This window comes from Teleopsis dalmanni, chromosome 2, assembly GCF_002237135.1.
Source record: "Teleopsis dalmanni isolate 2A chromosome 2, ASM223713v2, whole genome shotgun sequence".
NCBI lineage: Eukaryota > Metazoa > Arthropoda > Insecta > Diptera > Diopsidae > Teleopsis > Teleopsis dalmanni.
Window position 1 is genome coordinate 214,446,240 of NC_051847.1, and position 14,032 is coordinate 214,460,271.

Consider the following 14,032-nt stretch of genomic DNA (forward strand, 5'->3'; position numbering starts at 1 on the left):
AAATATGTTATTATCCAAGTTTATATTGACAATTACTCTCTTTACCAAAAATTTCATCAAAGATAGATACAGTCTGTGCTTTCATTTGTGACTTGTCAGCCAGAAACTTTGAGCCCGTCTGCGTATTATTGCGATCTATGTAATTTTAAAGTAAATGAAAATATGTTATTTTCCAAGTTTTCATTGACAATTATTATCTTTACCAAATAATTTATCAAAGGAAGATATAGACTGTCCTTTAATTTGTGACTTGTCAGGCGGTAATATTGGACCCGTTTGCATCGTATTGTGATCTATGTTATTTTGAAGTAAATGAAAATATGTTATAATCCAAGTTTATATTGACAATTGCTTTCTTTACCCAAACTTTCATCAGAGGAAGATACAGTCTCTGATTTTATTTGTGACTCGTCAGCCGGCAATTTTGGACCCGTTTGCTTCTTATTGTGATCTATGTAATTTTGAAGTAAATAAATATGTGTTTTTATCAAATTTTATATTGACATTTACTTTCTTCACCTAAGCTTTCATCCACCAAAGATGTAATCTTTGCATTTATTTCCGATTTATTAGTCGGCAATTCTAAGTTCGTCTGCATCTTATTGTGATCTATATAATTTTGAGGTAAATGAAATTATGTTTTTATCATAGTTTATATTGACAGTTGCTTTTTATACCCAAACTTTCATCCAACAGAGATATAGACTGTACTTTCATTTGTGACTTGTCAGCCGGCAACTTTAAACCCGTCTGCGTCTTATTGTTATCTGTGTAATTTCGGAGTAAATGAGAATATTTTTTTATATAATATTGTTTTATTATTTAAGTTTTCATAGATAATTACTCTCTTTACCTATAGTCTCGTCAACCAAAGACATATCTGTTTGTGAGTTGTCAACCGATGAAGTGGATGTTACAAACACTAGATAACATAAAAGTTATTAGTTTTTATATTCTCTGTTTTGTTTTTTTTATATATATTAGAGTTTTGTGCAAAAAAATAATAAATGTACCATTAAGATTTCCTATACAATTCATTTTTTGAGCATGTTCATTTATTGTATGTTCTATGAAATTGCTGTACTGCGTAAAATATTTTTTGCAGAAAAGACATCCCAGTGTGCACTTTTTGTTCTCATCCAGCAATAAAAAATAGTGCTTTTCCATAATACTGTAAATTATTTAAGAATAAATAATAAAATATATATATAAATATATTAACAAAGGTCTTACCGGTGAGTTTTTAGAATATCTAAGCTTGTGAAGTGCATGTAACATACATTGCATATAACATAAGTAATTTCTGCGCCAGGGAATCCAAAGGAATAATCTTTTTGATTCTGAATCTTACTATACTGATGATGTTGTATAGCGTGAGCAATTGTATTTGATTTTCTTATGAATGTCATGGGACAAAATTCACATTGATATATTGACCGCACCGAATAGCATTCCGAATTTTTATTTATAAAATCTTCATTTTTCTAAGAAGATCGAATAAATACATTGTTTTGAAAAAAATTATTAATTTTAATTATATTATGAATATATTAGTACCATAATACGTCTCATGTCCCAGTATGTAATCCAATAAATAGCATTTGTGATGCTGCGAAAGTGACCCAAAATATGCGACTGCACTGTACTAACATTGGCAGGTGAAAACACTACATTGCAAAAGGCACACATTATAACTTTGGTTAAGGGCACGGGCACGTCCTCTGCAGCTAAAAATGAAAAATAATTCAATCAGTCAAGGGGTAAGATTCAGTAATTGTGAGGAGTGATTTAAAAATAATGTAAGAGTGTAAGCAAATGTTCGTAAAATTTCTTAATAAAGACTGTTAATTTCAAACTGCGAATTTAAACATCGAAATATATAGTATTATTATAAAGACTGATTTCACAATCATAACTTAAGTCTCAATACCTACTTCAGTCAACAACTTTGCTGACTATGGTAAGTTCATGCATAAGTCATTTTTAAGGCTGTGAAATTCGCTCTAGAAATCAAATATAAATTTTTAAAAAACAGAAATTTTACAGAAAGTAGCTGAAATATAACGAACTTTCATGTCCAATATATTTTAAAAAATAATTTCAAGATGAGATGATGAGTATTTGAAAATATTCAAAACAGCTATATGGGTAAGCCAAAAATTCAATTAATTAAAATAAAAAAATCTTTTTTTTTGTTGTTGTAGTTGACTATTTTTCGAAATCTCTCTACCAAAAAATAAGTTATCGAATCTCACAGGCCAAAGATTGGCACAACAGAATTTTCAAAATAAATATAAGCACCCCGTATTCCTCTTATTTTTTTTAAAAATCAGTGTTCTGGAATGAATTTCCTTTTAATTAGTACCGACTTCTATTATAATTTAATTTAATTATTTAACATGAAATAATTTAATATGAATAATTGTATCGATAGATAATCTGCAATAGTAGGCATCTAGCCAGAGGGGGATTGAGGGATTAAACCTTTATCCTATTCCCATTTCGGCAAGTGACAAACTATATTCATATAGTCATTATTAATGACAGACTAATAAAAAAAAAATATTTTAAATTACAGTTTTGACTCAATATGAACCTGAAAATATTCCTAGTCATAGTTATTCCTAGTTAAATTCTTTAAAATTTGTCAGATCGTCAGTACGGATTTTCTTAAAGGTGCACAACAATAACAAATTTGATATATTTAATTATATTTAATACTTTTATTTGTTTTATTTTATTTATTATAGAATTAATTATTAATTATGTAGTCAACAAAAAAACCAATCAAAAATTTAAATATTTTAAAATATTTGGTAATAAGATAAAATTTTTCAGTATGCTTAATAATGACGTCATCTGTTAAACTTACTTAATGTGTTACCTGAATTTGACTTATGAGTTATTTCCAACTCATAAATACCGGTATCAGATTGTTTAGTTAGTGTTGATATTTCGAATTCTATAAAAGAGTATAGAAAAAAGACAATGTATGTGACTTATTTTATATTCTAAGATCATATATTCCTATATATGTACATATGTAAATTCAATACTTACCATAATTCGCAGGTTGCGACGCTTCGACTCTTTGAAGTTCCCACTGTTTAGGTATTTCCTCAACTAATCGTAGGAAATAAAATATTAGAGAAATATAATTAAAATTTATGCAGTAACTATTTTCTTTTACAACTACGTACCGTACATTTCGTCTTCAAATGTTTGAGATATATCTCTAATTTTCCCGTCTTTATCAATGCATGTTTGACATTCTGGAACTATTCAGAAGAACAAAAATAATTATTAAATGATTGATTTTAAGTGTTTAAATTTAATGTAATATATAATTCCTTGAAGTGTGAAGAAGTAGTAATAAATTGCATTTCATTTGGCCTACTTTGAAAGTACAAACTATATTATAATGATTGATTCTGATATGTATTTTATTTAATGTATATGGAATACTGATTTGTTATTTTTCTTAATTATGTTTAAATATATTTTCAATAAAATTTTTATTTTTTGGAGAATATTTGAGAATATGTTTGAAATATATAGTATATAGTAACTATATTCCTTTGCAAGTACTTACCAGAAATTGAATTAGAAATATCTTCAATCTCCACGTGTTCATCAATGGCTGTTTCACATTCTGAAACTGATTAATTAATTATTAAAATATTGATTTAATGTAATATATAAGTTTTTTTTGGAGGTGTGGAGGAGTAGTAATTAAATTTTAACTACAATATGACATATGACTAATAAATTTATCTAAACCTAAAAGAAAACGGAAGCCTTGTTAGCAGCAGTGTCAGCACTGCTGTCGACTTATAATAAGTCCCAAGCTTCTATACATTTCAAGCAGATTATTTTTGGTGTGGGCTCCATTCCATTTTATAAAAACTTGCTGTCTCGACGACAATCGACTTAAAAAGTTCTTTGAAGTGGTAATTTTAACTTGGGGTACAGAAAAATGTCTGTTTCCAGCATGAAACTATATGGAGTGAGTACTTGGTCCATTACATTTCTTGATTTTTTTACTACAAACTTTTGCAAAACGCGATTCTTTTATTGCCGTTTTGCTCACTTTATATATTAAGCACTTATTATATAAATATATAATCCATGGTAATAGAAAAATTACAGAATATATATATTTTTAAGTCATCTAATTATCGAGATAAAAATTTTTTAGTGGAAAACAACTTTTCAGTCAATATATGCTGCATTTCGATCAGAAATATTATTTTCCGTTAAATTTATTCATTCTGGTTTATATTCTGTCGCACTGTAAACTTCCTTTCAAAATAGTCATGATATTCCTAATATTTTAAGCTAGATTCAATATGCTACAAGCCATGGTCATCCAGAATCAATATGACCACCGAATACTTCTTAAATCTGATAACTAAATTTATATATATTTTAAAAATTAAATATAAGATATCATGTATTCCATAAAGTGATTAGTTTATTTCAATCACTGTATCATTCATATTACTACCTACATGATTTCTATTAGGAAGAATTTCTTATAGACAACGACTAAATAAACATCAAATATACAATGACGAAATGTATAAATTAACAATACTGGTTTATATATGTTTAATGTTCGAAGCAGAAGATGAATTCCTCAAACGTTTGGTAATTTCGGAAAAAACAATTTCTCTCAGTACAAGGATAGAAAGGAAATATATAATTGAATATAGATTGTATAGATAAATAGAGAATATAGATTTACTTACTTCTCGCACTAAGTGATGAGTCCATCAAACCCTCGTTTAGTCCTGAAAAACGAATTTCTTTTAGAGTAAAAATCAAAATGAAATATAGAGTTAAGTATATACGAAACAACTGATTTACTTACTTTTGATATTATCAGCAGTTGATAAACTACTTTTACGCTTACTTAGGCCTGAAAATCGAATTTCTTTTAGAACATCAATGAATACGGAATGTAGAATTCACTATATAAACAATATTGATTAACTTACGTTTTCTACTGACTAATGGGGATATCACCCTCTTTCGCAAACCTGGATTACGTATCATGTTTGGAACAGGAATAAAAACAAAAAAGGGTTTGAATATCTGAATTAGTTAACACTATTGATGTACTTACGTTTGATATTCGCAGAAGTTGATTGGCTTTCCATACGCTGACTTAGGCCTGAAAATCGAATTTCTTTTAGAACATAATAAATAAAGAATATAGAATTCACTACATACATTGTGACCGAAAAGCTTTCGGAAATTCTCATTTAAAATTCGCGCGCTGTATATTTTCCGATATTTTAAGTTTATGTAGTTTGGCAGCACTGTCCTTAATTACTATGCCAAAAATGAGCGCGATCTGTCAGACAGTTCGTTTACGGCAGCTGTTGAAACCAGTTCACCTCAGTAGGGCGTTGCGAAAAAAACAATGGAAAAAAATATTGAACAAAGAGTTTGCATCAAATTTTGTGTTTCGAACGAAATTTCGTGTGCAGAATCGTTGCGAATGCTACAAAAGGCTTATGGGGAATCAGTTTTATCGAAAACTCAAGTTTATGAGTGGTACAAAGCCTTCCAGGACGGTCGTACGACCGTCGAAGACATTTCGCAACGCACTACTGAGGTGAACTGGTTTCAACAGCTGCCGTAAACGAACTGTCTGACAGATCGAGCTCATTTTTGGCATATAATTAAGGACAGCGCTGCCAAACTACATAAACTTAAAATATCGAAAAATATACAGCGCGCGAATTTTAAATGAGAATTTCCGAAAACTTTTCAGTCTTAATGTAAACTATATAAACAATATTGATTAACTTACGTTTTCTACTAACTGATGGGGATATCACACTCTTTTCCAAACCTGGATTACGTATTATGTTTGATTATGTGTGGAATAGGATTAAAAAGAAAAAAGGATTTGAATGTCTGAATTAGTTAACGCTATTGATGTACTTACGTTTGATATTCGCAGGAGTTGATCGAGTCACACGCTGCTTTAGGCCTGAGAAATTAATTTTTTTAGAACATGAATGAACCCGAAATATGCAAATTACTTTATCTATCTAATTATATCGATCTAATTATATTGATTTACTTACTGTTGATATTCGCTCTAGTTAATCTAGGGGTTACATGCTCATTGAAGTCTGAAAAACGAATTTTTTTGAACAATAAACGTGAAATATAGAAGAAAAATATTTACGAGTATGAACTAACAATATATATATAACTATATTTTTTGATTATAAATGAATTTTAGGTCTTAAGGAATATTTATTATACTTTTGTTAGTTTTGTCATGGAAAATAGTTTGTAAAATATATTTTTAAAACAAACATATATAAGCACCTTAAAACACTTCTATATCCTAAGTTTAGCATTTATAATATATAATAAAATATAAATTAATATATAATTGATATAATACATAACAATATTAGGTTATATTAATTAATAGTTATAGGTGAGACACGGTACTTCATAAAATAAAATTTTGTTAATATAGTTATGTTTTATAAACTATGGCTTAAATAATTATTCGTTTTGAGTAAGATCCTTTTCATTAGTACTTACCCACAGTGTATGGCATCTTACATCTGACGTTCCTAGCGGTCTGTTTTTCACAATTTTTCACATCTAAAAAATTTATTGTTTTAATTGGTTTTGTTTAAATTTAAAAAAAAAATTGACATAATTAATAAAAAAATAAGCTATGAATTAAATTTAGAATATGAATAAAGTAAGTTAAGTGTAAGTGGTTTTCATAGTTTCCATAGTTAAAATTCCATAGCGATTCCATAGTTAAAATTTGACAGGGTCGATTCCTGACATTTAAAACCCAATAACAATATATAAACATTTAAACTAAGGAATACTTCCAAAGTTTACTAGTAATTCAGCATTTGGCAGTATCCGAAACAGTTGTAATGTAAAATGTTGAGCCTTTTCCGAGTTAATGCATCTGGGCACTTTTACTCTTTGATAGCTGGGGAGTTTCTGCAGAGTGTTACCCATCTCACAGACTAATTTAAGTATTCCTTATAGTCTTCCTGATTATTTAAAGACTGATTTAAGATCTGCGTGCCGCCCCGTGCGGATAGTGATTACTCTGAGATTAGATAGTGCTAAGTAGGGCAGCCTGTCGGTTTTCGCATATAGCTTCAGAGCTCTGTCTCTTATGTATTTTTTTACCGGATCTATTTTAAGGTCTCTTAGCATGTCATTCGTGCGAATATACCATGGCACTTTGAAGAGCCTTCGGCGAGCCTGACTTTGAGCAACTTGTAGCTTCTGGATAGTAGAGTCGGCAGCTGTGCTATATGCGACACGCACATAAAGTAGTGCTGGTTTAATTACCTGGCTGTAGATCAGCTTTCTGTTCTTCGCGCTAAGGTTGTTGTGTTTGAAAAGTAGTTGCAAGCAATGCAATTGTATAGTCAATAGTTGTATAGTCTTGAGAGCGCATCGTGAGTTTATAATTTGTGTCAATCTCTGCAGTTTTCTTTCCAACTATTATAATTTTAATCTTAAGAAAAAGACTATGAGCACTTTATTTACTATCTTATAATAATAAATCAACTGTAATAAAGACATATTGTTTTTAGCCGAAAAATTGCAAGTGATGGTTACAAAGTTGGGATTAATTTAGAATTCAGTTTAATAGAGCTGGCCTATCATATAGTTAATAGACTCGTATACAATACGAGTCCTTAAAAGTAGTTATTGACGGTAAGCATTATTTAAAATGTGTGTGCGATGATAGCAAATCAATAAAAGGGACGCTATTCATCAACCTCTCAATGCTAGAAGTTTTAGAGAGCCGGACGGAGATAGAGATTTTACAGACATTTCACTAACACGAGGTTCTTTGTATAATTTAGTTAAAATACTTTTTAAGAGATAAATGAGTAGGATTTAGAATTTAAGTAATTAGATTTAATATTTACTTCATTTTAATAGTTTGTTGAATATATTATATATATATAATTTTACAAAAAACATTAATTTATTCATGTCTGATATTGTTTTTGACACTTTTATCGAGTTTATGCTGTTTAGAAAGTGTATAGATATGAGAAGTATGTAAAAAAATACTGCGGAAAGTAGGCAGTAGCAACATAAACATCTTTTTGATAACTTTAATGAAAGTTATTTAGTGACTTACACAAATGAAGCACTGTCAGTACCTGCGATAGACAGCCTTGAACTTCCAAACTAAAAGTCGAAATTAATTCTACTAGCTTCATGCCCATTTTGAACTTATGATTCTTCTGCATGCTTATGTTTGCAGGAATAAAGAATTACTAACAATTAAGTTGAAAATTAATTTCATTATATTGTTATTAATTAAAACAGAAATAAAACATGAACTTTTATTGAAACCATAAATCATTCGACTTTGTATGCTCACTTACCAAACCAGCGACTTGGCTTAGCTTTCATTTCAAATTTGCAGAACAACAAGGGACTTTCGAAGGGCTCTCAAGAATGGTTACTGACGCAATCTGCCATGAGCCAAGAGTTTATAAACAAGGAACATAAAGAAGAGGAATGCTAAGCATCCAGTAAATTTTCTAGAAGTTGGCGTACTTGCGCGATTAACAATTAATTGAAGCATCAGCCATGCGATCGCCTAGTGAAGTTAAGCTCTTTGCTCGTCGACTGACTGGCTTTGCTAGATGCGGGCTTAAAGTTGTGAAATGCTGCAACGTGTTTTATACGTCTTCATGGCACTAAAAAAAAATTTTTTTTGCATTAAAATACTAATAATAATAATAAATTAAAACGCTGTTAACCGAGTTCGTGTCTAGGAATGGTTAAAACTACATAAAAAAGTTGTTATTGCTCTGCGTGTACGTCCAATAATTTTGTACACCAACTCATGGCAAGCTGTGGCGGCACTGTGTGAGGACAGAACTGAAAAGCTTTGGTGGATGATGGTCAAATTACATAGGAGTTGTTAAATATATTGTAAAAAATTTAACATAAATTTCATTGTATTGACATCGAAGCGACTGCTAAAGTGAATATGATATGCAATTAATGTCCTGTTATATCGGGATTAATAATTAATTTATTTTGGTTTAGTACTCGTAGTAGTAGAGTTTGGCCCTAACCGCTGAAGTTCAGCCCGCAGGTACCTGGACGAAAGAATGGAACGCTTTTAAAAACAATAAAATGACTTAATTTGAAATCATTTAAGTTAAAGATACACAAAAATGAATTCATTACAAGGCTACCGTGTTAAAGTATTTCAAGGTTGTACTTTTGGGTTAATAACCGATGTTTACAAAGTGGAGAAATAGTTAATTATAATGAATAAGAAAATTGTAAAATTCTTAAGAAGACTGTTTAATTAAAAAAAAGGAAACTGGTATTAAACCCATCGGATCCTTTTTTTTCAGTATAATTATTAATTCCATACTACAGCGAGAAGTTAAGAAAAAATACCGCTACACAACTGATGACTCTGGTATATAGGAAACATCTATATATGTGTTCGAGATAGTGCAATTAGAGCTACAGAAGAAATTTGAAAACGAATATAAGACAAAGATATGTATCATTCTCAGAACATCGAATAACAAACATTATAGTGGAACCTTGAAGGTTTTCGAGACTTCAATGCTACACTTTTCAATGTGGACTAAGTGATAGACAGTTAAGTGGGAGTTGGAAATGCAGTATATGCACCTGTTGTTAAATGTTGCCATTCATTACTTCTATAATAAATCTTTCTAAATAGTTAAGTATACAAAACTGAAAACTTTTAAAGATTTTTGCAGAGGAATTGCAATGTCTGCTAATTAATTATATTTAAAAATTGAAAGTATATTTTGAAAACAAAAGTTTTTTACTTTAAAATAACATTAAAATATATATTCATAATTTTGTTCTCAAGGAAACTTATTCGTTAATGTGCCCACATCTATACACGATAATAGTAACTGCATACCATAAACCTTACCTACACATTCCATTCCAATGGAAATATTTATGTTTTCGGTAATAAGGAAATACAATAGTTTTCCACAATTTCGCATTATTATGTACAATAATTTTATTTCGCTTTAATGCATAATGCATAAGGTTTCAGAAAACAAATTGCAATAAGTTTAACACTAATCCAAACAAATAAATTTATAATACGAATTTGTCTCCTGCTGAGCTGGTGTAGGAGGTAACCAGCATAAAGTATCTGCGTCCATGTGTCTTCAACTGATTGCATGCACGTTTCTTACTCTAAAATTTGTAGCAGGGACTCAAACTGCAGCCGAAGTGCTGGTAACTGATTTGGTAAATCGAAATAAAATCGGACAGCTTATATGAGTTACATTTGTTGAATGGAAATACTCGTAGCATTACGAATTATTCATAGATACATTCGCTGAACTTTATCTTCTATGTTGTACTAAGTGCAGTTGCATCTGTAACGTGCAGCGGTCAAATAAAGACTCCGCATGCTAGTTCTTTATTATGTACAAATCCATTTATTAAACTACCATTCCAAGTTAGTTAAGATTTTCCTAAAAGGCCTTAAATTTGTTTGCTTTAATTGCAATTAATATAACCCATTTTTTATGTTAACCCAAATTAGATATGTTCAACATTTAATTATTTATACTCATTTCACACGACAAGCCATTTAGTTCCTTAGGCAAGCAGCAGCATCATAATCTCTTAACGGTTTTGTGCAATCACAATTACGTAAAGTAATTATTTTCATGTTTATTTGAAGTAATATGTGAAGAGACGAATTTAACCAACCGCACAGACTATATGCGTCTGCATATTCTTCTATAAGATATGCAGAAGACATGTTTGTTTAAGCACGTTACTAGGACGACCTAAGCACATTACTTAGACCTAAAAAATAAATTCCGTGATTGGTATTGATACTTTTTGTACTTTTATCAATGTAGAGTATATTTAGTTTAATAAACCATAAACCAAACTAGGCAGACAGAGGCATATTCCGGATTGTGCAAAAAAAAAAAAAAATTAATACCAATTGGGACAAATACATTGTATGGTATTGTATTAGAAAAATATGGTATTGTATTGTATTCTTTTTTTCCCTTTGGAACCACTACCACTCAACTTTAAATAAAGCTACATAATATTCACTATTGATGATTTTCCTTTCCTCATAGATATATATTATATTTTATTTATTTACATATATCCTAAGATATAGTTGGTGTATCTTTTCTGAAAGGCAGTTTCTAATTCTAACATATACTAATCACAACCGGATGGTTATACTATTTTTTATAGAATCGTTATTCTTTATCTTTATCCCATTTAATCTTCGGGGAAGAAGTAATAATAGCATTAATTAAACTATATTTTTACTCAATATTTTTCAAATTTCCGTATACTAGTGGGAATTTATAAATTAATTTAAATTAAAAGCCCCTTCAAAAAAAAAGTCGGCAGTCTTCCTTCCTTTTATTTAAAAAAGGAAGTTAGTTTTTTATGTTTGGTAATAATAGAATATCGGGAACAATTATTCCACAACAAAGGTTCTAATCTATAAGGATAAGTATAAAAGTTATTAGTTAAAGCATATATCATGCTCTTAGATTTCAATAAAATAAAAAATTATTCATACCTGACTAACTGTAGGTCATACTTCTTAACAGTAAAAATAAAAAACGAATAAAAACCGATAAATATCAAAAAAATTTTTACCGCAAAATAAATTATTTAAAATTTATACGAAAAAAATTCTATTAGAAAAGTTTTCTTACCTTTATGGGATTTAAGTTTTAGCGTCCTATCATGCTTCTTCCCTATGCCACCACCATTAACATTTCCATTAGCAATTCTGACGAAGTGGCTGTTTTTAGTGTCATCAATGGCAGCGTCTACCTTAAACATTTTTTTTGGCTGCACAGGGTTTTTGGGTATCACAGATCTACCACTTTTAACACTTTGCGCAGTTGGCTTGCTAATTTGTGCCGGCTTACGATTTTTACGGGCATTTTTTGTTTTCCCTTCAGGAATTTTTCGGGGACGACCAAGCTTTTTAGGCAATAGAATTTCACTGTTTTTTGTACTTGCTTCTTTGATTTTTCGAGGGCGACTAGGCTTTTTAGTCAATAAAGGTTTCCTGTTTTCACGAGCGTTTTGTGGTTCTGTATCATGTATTTTTGGGGGACAAGTGCCCTCTTTGGACGATGCATCACTTCCACTAATATTTTGGATTTTTGGCTGACGAATTTGTTTTTTAAGTAATGCCGGTTTACGATCTTTGCTGGTATTTTCTACATTTGTTGTATTGATTTTTCGGGGACGACCAAGCTTTTTAGGCATGAGATCCATGCACAATGCAGATGCACTTTCATTAAAATTTTGAGAGCTTTTTGAAAGGCGACATTTTTTCGCTACCGATTGATTACAGTCATGAACGTTTTGTGTATTCGTTTCTTGCATGTTTGGAGAACGACCACGTTTTTTCGGTACTGCAAAAGTGTTTCGTGTATTAAATTCCTGTGATGTGGGAAGAGAACTGCATTTTGTGGATACTGAAGTCTTATAGTTTTCTTGATCGTTTTGACTTTTTACTATATGATGTTTTGGTGGGCGACCGCGCCTTTTCGGTAGGACTGGTTCATCATTTTTAGGAATATATTCCGTTTTTGCTTCACGAATTCTTTTCGCTTTGGGTTTATGATTTTTTACAGGTCCAATTCGCCTTTTAGGTAGTACACATTCTTTATTTCCACTAACATTTTCTGTTTCACGGAATTCCAGAAGCCGAACGCCATTTTTAGGTAATTGACGTCTATTATATTTACGAACATTGCGCGAATTCTGTTTATCAATTTTTGGGCGGCGACCGCCTTTTTTAAGTAATTTGTTTTGACCACATTTACGATTATTTCGCGCTTTCACTTGTACTACAGACTCACCTTCATGTCCTTCTGCTTCACGACTCATCTCATCTTCATGCACATTTTGTCCTTCTACTTCATGACTCACCTCATCTTCATGTACATTTTGTCCTGTTTCACGAATTGTAGGTACTAAAATAATATCCTTTTTACTGACGCATTCTGCTTTTGGTTTGTGGATTTTTGGGGGACAAACGCGCTTTTTAAGTAATACAAGTCCTCCATATTCATTACCATTTGGCGCAGTCGGTTCAGGAAAATTTGTCAAGCTACTGCGCATTTTATGTGATGCATTTCCACGACTTTTATGAATATTTTGCACTTTGGGTTTACGAACATTTGCTAGTCGATGTACTGATTTTCCAGACTTTCCACGAACCTTTTCCATTTTTGACACGCAACTGCGCATTTTACGTGCTGCAGTTTCACCATTTGGTTTCTTTGGTTCAAGATTTCGAAACCCACTGCGCAGCTTACGTGATGCAGGTTCAATATTTTGGTCTTTCATTCCAATATTATTTCGAAAGCCACTGCGCAGTTCACGTGATACAGTTCCACCATTTTGACGATTCGGTTTAGGAACTATCGGAATCGGAACGCTATCGGAACGAACACGCCCTTTATGTAACGCAAGTTGCGCATTTTCACCAATGTTTGTCGGGGAAACACATTTTTTTTCCACAGTTAAAGATGCGATCACCTTTTTAGGGCGACCACGTTTTTTTTTCTCTATTAAAGATGTGATTACCTTTTTAGGGCGACCACGCTTCTTGTAGATATTAACACTGTCACTAATTTCCATTTCGTAATTATGCGACACACGTCCGAACGAGTCAAGATTCAGCTATAGAATGAGTTCCATTCAACTTCCGTTTGTACTTTTCTTTCCAATAAGGGAAAAAAATAAGTGTTGCCCATATAAATATATTTTTGGAGACGCAATCAAATGATGTCAATTTCAAGTGTGAATTTGGAGGTATTCACACCCATTTTTATAGTTGTTGGTTACGTCCAATTCTTATTTGAATTTGTTATTTTGAGTAAAAACTATTAAAATAAGGTTGAACCTTATTAAAATAAGGTTCGAAATATATATTTCAATGTAAACATTATTATACAATAATTCGCAG

At 30.9% G+C, this 14,032-nt stretch overlaps 1 protein-coding gene across 1 annotated transcript; it reads right to left on the bottom strand.

Annotated features, from left to right (window-relative positions):
• Positions 1–10: 10 nt before the first annotated feature.
• Positions 11–13,774, bottom strand: LOC119676712. Its single transcript, XM_038087968.1, has 22 exons — positions 11,757–13,774; positions 6,577–6,639; positions 6,102–6,149; positions 5,960–6,004; positions 5,822–5,863; positions 5,129–5,176; positions 5,001–5,042; positions 4,874–4,921; positions 4,752–4,793; positions 3,593–3,658; positions 3,201–3,278; positions 3,061–3,123; positions 2,873–2,962; positions 1,558–1,727; positions 1,234–1,484; positions 1,014–1,171; positions 854–922; positions 678–767; positions 511–609; positions 362–451; positions 204–293; positions 11–135 (listed from the first exon to the last, which is right to left on the bottom strand). Exons 1-22 carry the CDS (start codon positions 13,702–13,704, stop codon positions 11–13), a joined length of 3,765 nt encoding a protein of 1,254 aa, XP_037943896.1. The 5' UTR covers positions 13,705–13,774.
• Between the last annotated feature and the right edge of the window lie 258 nt (positions 13,775–14,032).